General features: G+C 42.2%; 1 protein-coding gene across 7 annotated transcripts in view; it reads right to left on the bottom strand.

The window, feature by feature from the left end:
* Positions 1–116: 116 nt before the first annotated feature.
* The window catches only part of pdlim7 (PDZ and LIM domain 7), a 42,052-nt gene continuing 24,270 nt past the window's right edge, over positions 117–17,898 (bottom strand). For 2 of the 7 annotated variants that reach the window (XM_058415366.1, XM_058415374.1), the window contains exons 6-11: positions 6,564–6,619; positions 5,365–5,599; positions 4,821–5,001; positions 4,347–4,467; positions 3,249–3,364; positions 117–2,984 (exon numbers count right to left, since the gene is read on the bottom strand). In XM_058415366.1, coding sequence (XP_058271349.1) covers positions 2,898–2,984; positions 3,249–3,364; positions 4,347–4,467; positions 4,821–5,001; positions 5,365–5,599; positions 6,564–6,619 — 796 coding nt within the window. In that variant the 3' untranslated portion in view covers positions 117–2,897. Of the gene's footprint in view, positions 2,985–3,248; positions 3,365–4,346; positions 4,468–4,820; positions 5,002–5,364; positions 5,600–6,563; positions 6,620–11,240; positions 11,278–16,171; positions 16,327–17,009; positions 17,052–17,200; positions 17,221–17,898 lie in introns of all 7 variants that reach the window. The other 5 variants (XM_058415421.1, XM_058415402.1, XM_058415412.1 and 2 more) reach the window with 5 other exon arrangements.

The following is a 17,898-nucleotide window of genomic DNA, read 5'->3' as shown; positions in this document are numbered from 1 at the left end:
TACTTGGCCTTATGTACATATATCTATGAAATTTCAGAAAGGTATGTATAGTAATTCAACCTGAAATGTATGTAAATAAATTATATATTGTTAAAAAAAAAAAACACGAGTCTTCATTTTCTAGCATGTGTTTGGGTTTGTTTGTTTTTTTTCCTTTCTTTCTTTATTAACATATAATAAACATGATTTATTTTTTTTCTTCTTGAGCTTTAAAGAATCGGATAAAATGTTTCTATAAGGTGAGAAAGAATACAGCAGTTTTCCGTTTTTTTTGGATACAAAGAAGGTGATATGTGGAGGTGCAAAGCTATACATCAAATACTTTCAATACAAAAAAAACGTTTTGGAGTGATGGAGAAATTCCGAGCTTAATCTCACGTGATCCAGGCGTGTAATCTCACGTGATCTAGGTGTGTAATCTATAATCTCACAGCGGCAGCAGGAGCAGCAGCACAGGAGGAAGACGTCTGGATACTAAAACAGAGCAGCGACTACACATTTATCCAGCTATGACTGAGTTTAGAAAGCAGCAGCAGTATTTAAGCCTCACATCTCCACACACACACAGGTGTTAGCTTGTGTAATTACCTAAAGGAGCTGATTAGTGATACAGAGCATGTTAGTGAACAGAGACCTGATCCTGCAGTGACGAGAACATGGCAGAGGAACCTCTGATGGTTCTGGGACGAGATAAAGGATCTTCTGAGACTTCTGGATATCAGAAGGTTTAAATCCAACTTGCAGATGTCCTACATTACCCACAATGCCCTTTTGTGTAGCTGTAACACATTCTGGAAGGTCTCTTCTGCATCATTAACACACTGCGAAGATCACCATCTGAACTCAGGGTGGGGTTTTTGCACACAAACTCTCATGTGTTCTCCCAGTCTAATGTCTATGAGTCAGGAGTAAAAGCTCGGCTTCTAACCCCCGCTGCAGTGAAACCCTTCTACACTTACACATCTGCTGATTCATTAAGAGCTTGTAATTTAGCTGATTGTGTTCGAGTAAGAGAAGCGCTCGATAATCCTCCGAGACCGGGTTAAAGGACAGATGTGCTCTCTGTGATGACGTTATTGTCTAATACAAGAATAGATATATACAGGAAATGACACGGCTCAATATTAAAGGCCGAGACATAGGACCTGTGGAGGGTGATTCCTCCGAGACTGTGAGTGAAGCTAAACAAGCCCCACACCGTTAAGTGATCGGCTTATGGCTGGGGCATTAAAAAACTCAATCTAGTGCATTTGTAGTGTTTCAGATGAAAAAATTGGACATTTCTTTATCCTTATAAATTAAAAAAAAAAAAAAACCCTCCAATTAATAAAACTAATTTATGATGGAAATTAACTTGATGAATTCTATCAATACACACAATAAATAAAAAATTGTGTGTGTAAAATATTTGTTTATTTGTGTGTAACGGTCATAGAAATCTCATCCCGTCTGAAATTTAGCCAAAACACGCATTTTTCATAATAATTTTCTTTGTAAAGATCATTTTGAGCAAGGAGAAGGACAGCTGCATGTCTGAGTGAAATGGACATACGTTTAATTAATTTGATTTTTTAATCAGATCCTGGCTGACCAAAACGTCTGATGCTCCTCCTCCTCCATCATGTGTGTCTTATTAAAAGATCTGTAATTCTTCTAGCACACTTTTTATAGTTTTCTCTGCACAGGGAAACATACTGAAATGCACTACAGATGCAGTGGATAGAGATTCCGCTGAAAACGTTTCCTTTAATGACCTTGGAATTAGTCGACTCAGGTGCTAGAGCCAAGGGGAGGCTTGTAGGACTGAGACGGAGCACCACGACGACGGAGACGCTAATGACCGGCATGTCCACCTAACCCACACCAGTCACGTGTTAGCAAGATCCCAGAGATGTTAAAAGATGAGAAATGAGCATCAGAGGCACCGAGCTCTCTCTCTGACACAGGCAACACGTCGTCGATCGGTTTCTTTGATCAGCACGAGCCTTTTGGGTTTAAAATTAAAAAAAAAATAAAAAATTGAAATTCATGCTCGGAAAATGAGCTCAGCTCACGCTGCCCCTAAGCCTTTCGTTAATTAGAGGTACCTGTCGGATTAGAGGAGTCGGCCGTGGCACGCTCGGTATGGGAGGCACGTAAAGATCGTCGCTCGGGTCAATATGAACCTCTTGCAATCAGCGCTAATGCAGTGCTGTTCAGCTGCCAGAGGCTCATTTTTCTTCTTCAGTGGGTTTTGCCATTACTTTAAGTACCACGGCACACAGGGATGGAGGAGGTTGTCTAGGGACGTACAGGCCTACGCTGATGGAGCCTTAGGATGATGTCACACCTAGGGCCGGGGCAAGAGCATTCCAGACCTAATGTGAGCTGAGTGTGCTTTCTCTGATGAATAACATTAATGTAGGATTTAGATATTCCTCTGCTTGTGTGTGTTAGAAAGAGAAGCTAATCAGAGAGGGAGAGAGAGAGAAAGGAAAGCCAGTGTTGTTATTTAGCCTGGAATTTGCATCAGGTAACTGTTCACTATTAACAAGCAACACTGCTCAAGTTGAAATTTCCTAAATAAATATCGACAGGGATGATCTGCTATCCTGTGCTGCCGGGACGGTGAAGGGTTTACCTCCGCATGTTGAAAATGGCTGACATTTCCTGGCTACACGGCTCACCACTGGCTTAATCATCTCTGTCGGGAGAAAACCCACGAACATCATTTCATACTATAAATCTATTTAAAAGCAAAACGACGAGAGTCTCATTATAACAGATATCCAAAAAAAAAAAAAAAAAAAAAAAAAAAAAAAAAAAGAGTCCATTATTATAGAGAAGTTTCTAGATTTCATTAACCCTTGGCGCAGGATGTTGTGTCCTGCCTCAATTCCACTGGATCTGTGTGCTGCTCAAAGTGGAGAGAAGGCGTGACCTTTACACAAAGGCTTATCCTTCTTCGAGTAGAACGTCTTGCCCTCCAGGTTGATGTGGCAAAGCTGTGAAGGAAGCAGGGAGGGAGAGAGAAGATACAGGGTGAGGAGGAATGAATGGGAAATTCTAATCAATCTCAGAAAGCCAACACAAAAGGGTGTATTCAGCGGCCGCGCTCGTTCAGGGAGACGGGGTTTACGCCATTCGAGTCCGTTCAGCCGACAAACACGGCTGCGGGGAAAAAACGGCCGAGGTCAGGAGGCAGTGAAGAGAGGCATTGTGAGACCTCGGATGAGGCTGTAAGCGGCGGATGAATCAGAAAGACTTACCGAACAGACGAAGCACGTGTCGTGCCAACTGTAGCCTAGAGCTTCCAGGAAACGGTCGCCAGCATCGATCTTAAAGTCACAGCCATGACATTTAGTACCAAACATCTTTTCATAGTCTGTGAGGGGAAACAAGTGACAACAGCAAAAAAAAAAAGCTGATTAGTTGATTCGCATGCATGAGGTGAGCCAGAGAGAGAGAGAGAGAGAGATAGACAGGGACTGATAGATAGATAGATAGATAGATAGATAGATAGATAGACAGACAGACAGACAGACAGACAGACAGACAGAGAGAGAGAGAGAGAGAGAGAGAGAGAGATAGACAGGGACTGATAGACAGACAGACAGACAGACAGACAGACAGAGAGAGAGATAGACAGGGACTGATAGATAGCTAGATAGACAGAGAGAGAGAGAGAGAGATGGAGCTGGACCACAAAACAGACAGGAATCATCATGATCATCAAATCTGTGAGATTACATTAGCCATGTCCACACTTACTGGTCCAGAGGCTTTGATAACACAAACAGCTCCAGATGCTTAAACACTCTTTCCCTGATTTTCCATTACAGTTGGTGGGGTATAAAGTGGCCAGCTTAGGGAGTGCTAGAGCGCTTTTCTTTTTTTCCCCCCTTTCCCGAGCCCATGCTGAGACTGCAGCTATTTGATCAACACTCAAAGCCTGGTTTCTAACCGAATGCTGACACAAGAACACTTGAGCCGCAAAATGCAGTGACCGCACGCTTCATTTCCATGATAAAAACCCTCGCTTCGTACGCAGTTTAAACGCCTGGCCATGTTAGATAGGACGGAAAGCTGCATCTGTGCAAAATCTGAATTGCGGGAGAGAAAAGAAAAAAAAAAAAAAAAAGTGTCAGATCTAGAAGAATCTACAGATCTAATCAAACTCTTTATCAAAAGCTTGGAGCGATCGATCAATCACCCCGGGGGGACCCGAGTGGGAGCGGAGTGCAGCCGAGGCACAGCGCCGCAGGTCAATGTTTAGGGGTCGTGTTAATGTGTGCAGCCGAGCGGCAGGCAGCATGCGAGTGATTAAACAGGGCAGGGCTCTGCAGCGAGTGTCTCTAGGCTCTCACCTCTCTCGCAGTAAGGCTCGCCCTCTTCCATGTAGAAAGCCTGGTTTCTGATGGGCCTCTTGCAGGCGGCGCACACGAAGCACTGGACGTGGTAGGTCATCTTCAGGGCATGCATGATCTCCTGGTGAGAGAGAGAGAGAGAGAGAGAGAGAGAGAGAGAGAGAGAGAGAAATGTTAGAGAGATCTCGGAAACGAGGGCATCGCACTTGGCCTCGCTCTCACAGACATGCACGGAAATCGATAGCGTCAAAGTGCTCGAGTTGCTGCACTAACTTTTGGTATTTTTAGAAGGAAAGTAAACAAAGTGCTGGCTTTGAGGAAGACGTAAACACGGATAGAAATTACAGACTGTTTCAGAAATGCAAATGTATAAACTTGACACGATTTTCTTTTCTTTCAGAGCATGCCAGGATGAAAAGTTTTTCTCAATCTACTCCATCTACACTCAAGAACTTCTTATAAAACGATGCTCACTCCGGTGATTATCTTCTTGCACTTGCTGCAGTTGGGGGCGTAGCGATTGTCGTAGCACTTGGTGCAATAAACGGAGCCTTTCTCCTCAAAGAACCCGCCTTCGTCGAGCATGGCTCGGCACTGACAGCACGTGAACTCCTCCGGGTGCCAGGAGCGGCCCAGAGCCACCACGTAGCGACCTCTGAAACAAACACACACACACACTCCTCTTTAGTCAAAGGGTTTCTCAGGGAAGCCGTAGCTTTTTACAAGCCCTTAATGGAAATGGTGGGTTGCACGCATGTGACATTCACATTGATCAGTGTAATACACTGGGTCTGAGAACTGGAGTTTGACCTTTTCTATCTTTTCTGCCTGCTTTACTACTAAATATTGACACATCTCTGGTGACATCATCTCTATTTTAAGGCCAGGCAGCAAGTCACCCCTCTGAAAGTGGAATCAGTGACTTTCTAAAAACACCAGTAGCTGTGCTCAGCCTCCCCCAGTAGGTGTGCTTAGCCCCCTCAGTAGGTTTGCGGAGACCCATTAGGTATGCCAGTACCTGATGATCTTGTTGCATGCGGCACAGAGCGGTGTGCGTCCCGAGTCTTGCTCTGGGTTCTGCTGAGCGGCCTGGAGGATGGAGCTGCGGTTCTGCTCAGGTGTGGGCTGTGCCGGCTGTCTGTGCTGGGTCACAACCGTGCTCGTCTTGTCCGGCCGATAGCGTTCGGCAAAATTTGGGTCAGTCACCCAGGGCGGGCGACTCGAACCTCCAGATGTGTTGGAAGATACAGGAGCTGGAGTGTCAGGAGAGACAAAAATAGAGACTAATCCAAAAAAGCTTTTAAACTCAACAATTTACAACGATCAGGCATAACATTCTGAGCAGTGAAGGTGATGTGAGTAATACTGATCTCCTCATGGCACCTGTTAGTGGGTGGGATATATTAGGCAGCAAGTGAACATTTTGTCCTCAAAGGGGATGAGTTAGAAGCAGGAAAAATGGGCAAGTGTAAGGATTTGAGCGAGTTTGATGAAGGGCCAAATTGTGATGGCTAGACCACTGAATCAGAGCATCTCCAAAACTGCAGCTCTTGTGGGGTGTTCCCGGTCTGCAGTGGTCAGTATCTATCAAAAAGTGGTCCAAGGAAGGAACCGTGGTGATTCGGTGATAGGGTCATGGGCGGTCAAGGCTCATTGATGCACCGAAGGCTGGCCCGTGTGATCCGATCCAACAGAAGAGCTACTGTTGCTCAGATTGCTGAAGTTGTTGCTGGTCCTGATAGAAAGGTGCCAGAACACACAGTGCATGATGGGTCAGGGATGGTTTTTGGCAGCAAAAGGGGACAAACACAATATTAAGCAGGTGGTCATAATGTTATGCCTGATCGGTGTATACCTACAGTGTCCCTAAAATAATATAATTGAACAGGAGTCTTAATACAGCTATCTTTTTTGCCAGCTGCTACCAATACATGCAGATTAATTTTTAAAAACACAGATGTCGAGATAAAACCGAGATCACTGGAAGTCGTTCTGGCTAAAGCTTTGGCTTGTGATCTCCGGATCTTCAAATAAAAGGCAGGAAGACGGAGCTCTACAACCTCGTTCATCAAAAAACGAACTGATCTAAAGCATTCTAAGGGTCAGCCTCCTCCTCTCAAACCTTTAGAAGAATACTGAACACCATTCAAGGACAGACGGGATGCGAAATAAAGGATGCGAGAGAAAATTCTTTGGGATGTGAGATTGTGACTTTACCTCGTGCTCCTTCTGGCTTTGCCGCAGGTTTGCTGGGGCACGGGGTCACTCCATGGCTGGAGAGAGAGAGAGAGAGAGAGAGAGAGAGAGAGAGAGAGAGAGAGAGAGAGAGAGAGAGAGAGAGAGAGAGAGAGAGAGAGAGAAACAAGCCTCTTCAGAATAAGCATTGCCAGGAAACAACTGCGTCGGTCCAGACCAATAAAAATGTTGCAGACCAATATCAGGTCTGGCACAAACATCGTGCTCAGAAGGCCTGTACACAGCAGAGTCGGCAGGTTAAATCATTTCCTAATGAACACACAGTGGCCTGGTCTAGAGTTCCCGAGAAAGAGCTCAGAGGTTAATGATGTTCACCCACAGCTTAGCAGCACACTCAGCATTCATGTGCTACCGATATAAAATGGCCGTGATTCCTGTTACATCCAAATTCTGACCTTCATTACATAAATAATCCTACAACAGCGATACACATTAAAAAGCATAACCCGGTGCCAGCCGTCCTCCTGTGAACGTTTCACACAGCTGCAAAGAGCCAATATGTCTCCGAATGTGGGCTTGTGGGATTTCTTGTCCCTCGTCCTAATGAAATTGCTAGCCATTGGAAGACCGAGGGTCTCTTTGTCTCGTGAAATTGCGACACGGGCATCCCACAGGTGCCGTAAGAGCCGAGATTGCTTCCTCAGTCTGTCGCTTGCCGTCCTCTGGAGTGCGCCGCCGGTTTCTTTAGGAGTAGGGACTGTCGAGAGCACGCGTCTGACAGGTTTGTTCTGCTCGGGTGAGGTCGCTTAAGGACAAGCAGATGGTGGACGATGATGCTGAAACCTCGTCTGCAGTCTGGACACAGCGGAGTGGCTTTACTCCATGGTGCCTGGCAACGTTTGTGTGTCTGTCTGCAGCTCACCAACACGGCCTCTACCACTCAGCGGAACGACTGAGCGAGGCCTGAACCCTGAACGCTTTTAGTAGCTGTGTCATGCAAGTTCAGGGAGAACTTTTAACCATAGCTTATCATTATGACCGTGTCAGATTTTACAGCGCTGAAAATTTCACTTATCCACATCAGCATGGACAAACAAATGTAGACAAAATTACTAGCTTCGGCACCCAAGATATAATGAGTATGTGTCCAGGAGGTTTGATTTTTATTTATAGTTGCCAGAGGGATAAGTTGGATCACTTGCATATTTTCTTCACTCATTTAACAAACAGTAAGGAGAAGAAACTCTCCACGGTGTGTATATTTAAACATAAGCTACTCCTTAATATACATTTCATTTGGGGTGTGTATTCAAAACGTAACGTACATGTGGAAACAGTTAAGAGTCGGCGTGTTGTTTTGATGGAAGCAGACGCACACTGCCTGAGACGAATCATCTAAAAAAACGCAATCTCCAGCCTGCTACTTCACACCAAAATGCTTTGTTCTGTTCCCAATATAACCTTTTGCTTTCTACAGAGTCGGTGCAGCTCCGAGTCCAACAACATGTTTTTGTCTCAGTCGGAGTTGGATTGTAAATAAACCATATCTGCTACAAAAAAAAGTTGCTGAAGTTTACTGCAAAGTTTCTGGAGAGATCCACGATCGACTTGTTTTTAATAACTAAGTGTTGGTGTGTATCCTGTATCCTTTCTCAGAAATTAGCGCTAGACATTAATATAGTTCAACACAATTCTATATAATTGTCGCAGTAAAGCTCCAGGGATAGTATGACATCGTGTCTACAAACTAAACACACAAAAACTGGTGCTGTGTCTCAAATCGCACTACTCTAGAGCATTATCATAGCTAATGTTTAAAACACAACGCCGGCCTCGTGTAGCCTGTAAAGCTAGCAAAACTAGCATCTGTTTTGTGTAAATATCTTTGAATTCAAGGTCAGTGTTTGCACTATCATGATGACGGCATAAAACAGACACCGATCTCGATGTGTATAACTAGCTGTTTAGCTAACTAACGCTATCGTTAGCGTTCCCGGTACAGATTGAGTAGTGACGAGTAGAGTTAAACATTTTCTTCTCTTTAATCCGGCCATTTCTTTCCGAGGCGAAGTGTTACCATGGCAACAAAATGATACCATACCACACGGAGGCACGAACAAGCTTTTTACAGTAAAAAAAAAAAACCCCACTGTCTGCACCACAATGTTGAAGATATAAACAAATAAATAAATGGCTAGCAAGTGCAAGGCTCTTAATTCAACACTCTGTCTTCGTTAAGACTCGCTGGATAAAAAGCAGGCGCGAAATGAATAAATGTTAATGTTGCACCTGGACCTCATTAGTTATGTGCTGCAATACTTCACTGTATAAAACCTGCTCATAAAGTCATAACAAACTTTCAGCACCAACCGCATATATATATATAAAATATACACACACACATTCCTGAAAATGCTTCATTTGTTTCATCAGTGGATTTTCACCCTCTGTACTGAACGCTTAGGTCAGATAAATATTTTATAAATGTTCCCCAAGCTGTATTATTGATATCTTGTTGCTATTATTCATACACCGTCCTCCAAATGCTAAATGATCCTCACCCTTAATGGCCAGCCTCATACATCACTTTTACTTCGCAGGTTTCTTCTTCTTCTTTGTGTGTGTGTGTGTGTGTGTGTGTGTGTGTGTGTGTGTGTGTGTGTGTGTGTGTCTAGTTCTTGTATTTGATGACACAACAGTCAGGCTTGATTAATGTTCCATGGATTATCGTTAATCAGCACACGCTCGCCCAAACCAGTCGCTAGCGCTCAGGCGTGACTCGTCTCCTTGTTTCTTTTCAAAAAGCTTTGCAGAAAACAAAACTAAGGAAGGTGTGTGTGTGTTTTTGTTTTTCCAAAACGCCCGTTCCAACATCCAGGTATTTACGATCCCGATGAAGCCTTTAGCTCCGCGGCCGATCTGCGAACGATACTGCAATCAGTGGGAATTATTTATATAGCATGTGCGCGGGTAGTTCTAGTGACCGCTTGCTTAGATCAAGATCGTGATCTTCGGATACTGAACAAACCGATTCGCTTTGTTGAACTGTAATGGCTTTAAAATACAGAAATAGTTAATGCTTATCAAATTGAGAGTCATGAGAAGATGATGAGGATTCTTTTTGATTCCGGTTCCTCTCAAGGTTTCTTCCTTCGATTGGTCTCCGAGTTTTTTTCCCCTCTCACCGCCATCGCCTCTGACCATCTGAATAACTTTTCTGAGCATATCAAGGACAAAAAATCCCAAGCTGAGAAATAAACAACCGTCTCATATCAAGAAGCACTAAGAAGCAGATGACCCGAGGTTCGTTCTGACCTTCGGACAGCCAGGTAAATTTCACTGAGGTTCACCGAGACGCATCCACGTTGTGAATTACAATAATGTTATTATTCATTTGTCCATCACTATATTATATAACAATGTACTCTCTCATACTAACATCACACTCTGACCATGATAGCTTTATCAGAGATTTATCATCAACTGGCCAATCAGGACGCAGCTGGAGAGCTCCGATTCATAAACCAGAGAAGAGATCACTTAAATGAGCCGATAAAACGGTTCCCTAATTAATAAATCCTTGATTGCTAAATGATTACGTTCTTATGGAAGCACTTTTTCTCTACAAGGTGTGTTTAGACTTTGCAACAGTGAAGTAAACAGATAGTTAAGGTTTCAAGCTGGAGAATAAACAGAGGAAAGATCATAACAGGACACAGTAGGAAGGAAGTCAAGTTTTTAATGTTTTGTGAATTCAGAAAAAGTCAAAAGGTCGTTTCAGGACAGATTTGCTCTTTTATAAGGCAGGAGAAGGAAAAAAATAACAGTGATGAAACAAAACAGAGTGAGGAAGAGGAGGAAGAGGAGGAGGACCTGAGAAATTCAGATGAACACACAGGAACTACGCTACACAGTCGAGTGAATACAGTCCAATACCCGACAACTCCATCAGACTAGCAGTACTAGAGCATCATGGGTAAAAACACAGGGTGAAATAAGTGAATGAGAGAGAGAGAGCTAACTCTACAGCAGACTGAACTCAGTCTGGGTTTAATGACTCTTGAGGTTTGCACCTAGGCTGCATTTCTTCTTGTGGTTATGCGATTTTTTCCCCATTTTAATACAATTTTTCCGTTTTAATCTTCCCTTTAAATCATCCCACACATCACCGGGGTCGGCGTAGGCCCGTGACTGGCACGCCGTGTGGCCCTGACGTGACACGAGGCTCAGGCTGGGTGTGGCGCGACGCCCGGGCGCTCAGGACTTGACGTTGAGGGAGCGGGCGGACCTTTCATGGTGCCAGTCCCTCAGCCTGGCATAGCGAGGGCTCTGAATCTCAGCCAGGAACTTTTCCCTACCAGATCAAGCACATCAGAACAGAGAGAGAGAGAGAGAGAAACAAGACAAGAAAGCCACACACAATAAGAGAGAAGGAAACTGAAATAGAAAGAACAAGCCTGGGAAAAAGATTGAAAAGATTTCAAAACACAAGCGAGCCATGCAGCGGATTTTCAGACGTTAAACTACGCCGCTGTTAATTACAGCTCAGCTATAATGAAGGCTCACAGCAACAAAAGCGCGATCTGACGCCGGCCTTCATCACAGCTGATGACGTGTCCCTCTGCACGAGTCAAGCAGCGGGTTAGTGCTTTCCACTGCACATCATTAGAGCCACACGTTTCCACTCCTCATATTTACCTGGACCTTTTCATGGTCTCATCATCTGGGTCCTGCACTGAGGAAAGCACGAGAAACACACACACAAATCAGGTCCTACGCCGTTTAGCTTGGTCACACACCCTCACACGCCGCTCGCTCACCAAACACACACTTTTCGCACGCCAGACACGATGTATTTCTCACCGTCTAAAAGACTAACGGCTTGACTGGAAATATAAACAGCGCAGTTCTTTCTGTTTAGCATTCAGGACAGAGCAGTCATATAGCTCATACAGCACCATAAAGCATCTACATTCAGTCCAAGAAATCAATTTAAAATCCATGATTTACTTTAAAATCATCAAAAAATAAATAAACAAATAAATAATCTTAAATTAAGAAAATCTTTTAAAAAAATCTTAAAAAAGAAAAAAAAAGCCAAAATATATATATTTTGTATAAATAATTATAAATCATTTTAAATTGTAAATAATCTTGCAAAGGGGAGAGTGATATAATGGAAACATAAATCAACAAATGTATTTTAGATTTCTTAAAAAATATTTTAGAAGTGAATTTTATTTCTAAAATTAATGTCTATTTATCTATCCATCTATTGATCCATCTATCTACCTACCAATCTATCCATTCATCCTCACATCCACCCACCCACCCACCTATCTATCTATCCACCCATCCATCGACCTCTTTTGATCCATCCATCCACCGATCTATCTTTTGATCCATCCATCGATCTATCTTTTGATCCATCCATCCATCCATCGATCTATCTTTTGATCCATCCATCCATCCATCGATCTATCTTTTGATCCATCCATCCATCCATCGATCTATCTTTTGATCCATCCATCCACCTACCTATCTATCCATCCACCTTTTGATCCATCCATCCACCTATCTATCTACCTACCTATCCATCCATCTTTTGATCCATCCATCCATCCACCTACCAATCTATCCATCCATCCATCTTTTGATCCATCCATCTACCTACCTATCCATCCATCGATCTATCCATCCATCCATCCATCCATCCATCCACCCATCCATCTATCAATCTATCTTTTGATCCATCCATCCATCCAACCATCCATCTTTTGATCCAACCATCCATCTATCTATCCACCCATCTATCAATCTATCTTTTGATCCATCCATCCATCCATCCAATCTATCCATCTTTTGATCCATCCATCCATCCATCTACCCACCCACCCACCCATCTATCAATCTATCTTTTGATCCATCCATTCACCTACCCATCCATCCATCCATCTTTTGATCCAACCATCCATCTATCCACCCATCCATCCATCCATCCATCCATCTTTTGATCCCATCCATCCATCCATCCATCCAATCTATCCATCTTTTGATCCATCCATCCATCCATCCATCCATCCATCGATCTATCCATCCATCCATCCATCCATCCATCTATCTATCAATCTATCTTTTGATCCATCCATCCATCCATCCAACCATCCATCTTTTGATCCAACCATCCATCTATCTATCCACCCATCTATCAATCTATCTTTTGATCCATCCATCCATCCATCCATCCAATCTATCCATCTTTTGATCCATCCATCCATCCATCTACCCACCCACCCACCCATCTATCAATCTATCTTTTGATCCATCCATTCACCTACCCATCCATCCATCCATCTTTTGATCCAACCATCCATCTATCCACCCATCCATCCATCCATCCATCCATCTTTTGATCCATCCATCCATCCAATCTATCCATCTTTTGATCCATCCATCCATCCATCCATCCAATCTATCCATCTTTTGATCCATCCATCCATTCTATCCATCTTTTGATCCATCCATCCATCCATCCATCTACCCACCCACCCATCTATCAATCTATCTTTTGATCCATCCATTCACCTACCCATCCATCCATCTTTTGATCCAACCATCCATCTATCCACCCATCTATCAATCTATCTTTTGATCCATCCATCCATCCATCTATCAATCTATCTTTTGATCCATCCATCCATCCATCCAATCTATCCATCTTTTGATCCATCCATCCATCTACCCACCCACCCACCCATCTATCAATCTATCTTTTGATCCATCCATTCACCTACCCATCCATCCATCCATCTTTTGATCCAACCATCCATCTATCCACCCATCCATCCATCCATCCATCTTTTGATCCATCCATCCATCCATCCATCCATCCAATCTATCCATCTTTTGATCCATCCATCCATCCATCCATCCATCCAATCTATCCATCTTTTGATCCATCCATCCATCCATCCAATCTATCCATCTTTTGATCCATCCATCCATCCATCCATCTACCCACCCACCCACCCATCTATCAATCTATCTTTTGATCCATCCATCCATCCATCAATCTATCTTTTGATCCATCCATCCACCTACCTACCCATCCATCCATCCATCCACCCACCAATCTATCCATCCATCCATCCATCCATCCATCCACCGACCATCTATCTATAAATCTACCCATCCATCTCCATTTTTTATATATATATACACACACATTTTATATATATATACATATATATATATATATATATATATATATATATATATATATATATATATATATATATATATATATATATATAAGTATTTATCCAGTCAGTATTAAAAAAATTGGAAAAAAAAAATCTGAATATCCACAGTATCGCAGAAAAACATGAACCTAACTTATCACAGTATTTATATTAGATTGTCATGGCATCCAGCCATGTTGGAAAATATATTGATTTTTAGCCTCACATTAATAAATGTGACAGAAAAAAAAAGTCCTTTTCAAAGCAAGGAAAAGTTTAAGCAGACTGAAAACTTCTGCAGGACAAAACCATGCATCATAGATCACAAGGAAAAATGCATGTGTGATATATAATAAATATATTGTGTATGTTTGTGCGTGTGTGTAATTTTATATATATATATATATATATATATATATATATATATATATATATATATATATATATATATATATTCGGATGAATATGAATATGACCATATCGGTCATATATATATATATATATATATATATATATATATAATATGCACAAATATATATATTGTGTGCGCGCGTGTGTAATATATATATATATATATATAAAAATATAAAACGTCTTATCAGTTTGAGGAAAATAAAACCCTCACTACAGCTTCAACAGCCAGCGTGCTTGATATACGGGATTGAGTTACATCGAAAAAGCTTTAACGCCACTTTACTGAGGGCAGATCGGAGTCGTTCAAGCAGCGCTGATCAAACGCACGCAAAGTCTGATCCGTGATCCCTAAAGCTGCAGAGATTAGACGCCACTTGCCTTCGGCTCTTATGTTGCTTCGGACAACGTTTTCAGTCTCGAGGTGCCGGTCGAAGTCTTGCTCTAAACAAGGTGACTGGATTTCTGTAAAGTCCTCCAGAGCGCTTACGCCGATTTACGACAGCATTTACACGTGGACCCAGAGGAGAGACTCGTTAAGACTCGACACGCCTCACGTGGGCAGAAAAATCCTAAACGCACACTACAATTCTTCCTAAAACTTCTCCATGGAAATAATCAGAGAGAAAAAACAAATAGCTGTTTAATACTGTGCGGGTTGTTACATCTGGTTTGAATCTCTTTTTATAATCAGGAATGTAATCTGTAGTTGATTTCATGTCCAACAGTTTCCATGTCACGTCATCTTTCATTCATTTGTTATTACATCCCTGTACTGGGTAAAAAGCATCGTTTTCCCTGCACACTTCATCCTCCTGTAGTTTAAACCGAAACCCTCAACACTAGACACGAGCAACAGTGAAAAAGGCAATCAGGGGAATTTTCTCCTTTCGTCTCCCTTGGATAAATATATTCATTAATTATTTTATTATACATTTTTAATTATAATTTAATTAATAATTAATTTATCTATCATTTAATTCATTATAAATTATTAATTTTCTCTGGTCAGCAACTTAAAATTTTTTAGAAATTTTTATTGACAAGCAAATCGGTATGTTTTTTATTTATATTTCATTTACTTATTTATTTATTTTACGACGCTTGTTCACATTCAGCTTTCGGAGCACACAGAACAGCCCTTAAACAAACATTTGAGTTTGTGTATTTATTCTGATTTCAGGTATTCTAAACCTGGATTGAGATTCAAGATCATTTCCATCAAAACATAATCTCTAATCTCCTGAGGATTTTGGTGTTCCTGGATCCTGAAGCTTATCTTGTGAAAGGCTGGTGTGTGTGTGTTTTCATTTCAGTCAAGCAGGAGCCACGCCTGATTCCTGTTTAATCAGCTTCCTGTTTAATCAGCTGATCTTGGCTTTGAGTAGATGATCAGGTGTGGTTTCTGCTTGGCTGGAAGAAAAAGCTACACTCACTCCTGCAGTATGCTTCAGAGACTATTGGGTTTGGATTCTTCTACAAATGAATTCTTCTATATTTACCTCTTCTTTAACCCTGTGATACACCGGTATTCAATTCAGTGTTCCACAGGTGTTCTGCAGATCCACAGTAACCCTGACCAGGATAAAGCACTAACTAAAGGATGAACAAACTTCTGCTCATGTGGTTCTTTTTCCTCAAACTGTTTTTCTATGAAGTCTTTGTATTAGGATTTCCCTTCACTGGAACCAGCCTGCTCGAAAATCTCGATGCTCCTGTGCACAAATCGAGCTCTATGAAGAGCTGGGTTAAGGTTAGAGTGAAAGATCTCGGCTTCCCTGACTCATTTAGGATGAACCTGGACTGGAGTTTCCTCAACATCCCAGTCTCACTACAACTCCAAACAGCATGAGAAGCTCAACAAGCTCTGGTGAGGGGTGCACAAACTTTTGGGCATACGGTGTAATATGTATGCGGTGGAGTAAGGCGTAAAGGCCGGATGGTGGCGCGAGGTGGGCTCAGGTGTGAGCGTCTTACTGTAGTCAGTTCCGGTGAGCTGGGCTAGGATGCGGAAGGAGCGGGACTGTGTGGTGCCGGTGCGAGGCTGCCAGTCCTGCGTGTCCTCGATCAGACGCTTCTTACTGCGATCGTTGGGGATAAAGCATGGGATGTTCTCCACCCGCAGACCGTGCCTACGTGGGAGGAGTCAGATAAGTCACCGGAGGCTCTTTTACCACAAATCAGGATGCGCACTGCACTCACTCACACACACGGCTCGATACACAACATCATGCTTATCCGAAAAGCAAGAACGAAGATCTTTCATGACACTTGATCTGGAATTAGTTTTAATTATTCGACTATAGTCCACCATTCACACTCACAAGCCTTGGGAGTGATTTACTGACCCCGCTGAGCGCTGGACGACACACGACACACACAAACACAATGCACTGAGGCGATTTCCAACACGCTGACCCTGATCTTAGAGATCAGGCTGCTTTCACACCAACCCTATTGTTTTCAAGTATTATTTTACGCATGATTGACCAATCGGGTCACAGGCTAGGGGAGGAAACACGATTAGCCATGTTTGTGAGGGAATGTACAGAAATAGATTTAATCGCCTAAAATATTTTCATGGTTTCAAAGAAAAAAATATATATGTATGATTGTTTTATAGATTATAGATCTATCCTCCTCCTAGAGGCGGCCAAGTGTGAAAGCATTCATTTGTGCACAATCCACATCTGGAACATCAGCACCTGGTCACATGACCGCTCATTAGCATGTCGGACCAATCGGACGAGCGCGAGAGTTCTCCGCTCTCCATTTTCTGTGAAACGCATCACATCCACGCGCTCGCTTCACTTACTTGGTGTCGTGGTACAAATCTTCAAAGAATGCCTCTCCTCTACTGGAAAGAGTGGAAAAGAGGAGAGAGAAAAAAAAAAAAACAACAACAACAGAGTGAGAAAGAATATCGCTAATAATCTATAGAAATTCAGCGTATATATATCGGTCATCCGAGAAAGAAGGAATAGTAAAATAAGGGAAGTTACTAACTTGTCAAGAACCTCCATCTGCTGCATCAGGAAGAGCAGTAGACAAGAAAAAGATTAATTTTTTTATATATAAAAAGCACACACACACACACACACACACACACACACAGAATTAAGATGCAGGGATGTGAAAGTAGTCACAGCAGACGTAGTGTAGGATGCAGAAAGCGTGCAGGCTGCAAGAAGCCACTCCATCACGTTTCTTGAGCAGGACATTAGAACGGAAAGGATGAGCTCTGGGGTCTAACTTTTATCACATGTCTGAGAACAGAGACACTAAAACTGTTATTTTACCCAGAAGTCCCCTATCTTTTCTCTTACCCCGTCCTTGAACAAGCTTTATTTCTGCTGGCTGTATTCACATCTTCATCTTTACTTTCTAACTTTAACCAATAACCCGGATGACGTGAAAGGATTTTGCTGCCGAAAGCAAAACGACTCGGCGATAAAAACGGTCAGCAAAAACATGGGATCTCCTGCATTAGGGATTTTTTTTTTTCCAGTTGAAAAAGAAATAAATAAATTAATAAAAAATAAAAGAATTGATCACATGATGCTAAATTTCTGCATCATCTTTGTCACCCCCAAAAACAATAATAATTTTAAAAATTGGTCACATGACACTAAATTTCTGCATTGTCTTTGTGTGACCCCCACAAAAATAAAAAAATAATAATAATAATAATAATAATAATAAAA

Source organism: Hemibagrus wyckioides, linkage group LG02 (assembly GCF_019097595.1).
Source record: "Hemibagrus wyckioides isolate EC202008001 linkage group LG02, SWU_Hwy_1.0, whole genome shotgun sequence".
In the NCBI taxonomy this organism is placed as follows: Eukaryota; Metazoa; Chordata; class Actinopteri; order Siluriformes; family Bagridae; genus Hemibagrus; species Hemibagrus wyckioides.
The sequence above is the reverse complement of the archived record's forward strand: the minus strand, read 5'-3'. Positions and strand labels throughout refer to the sequence as shown.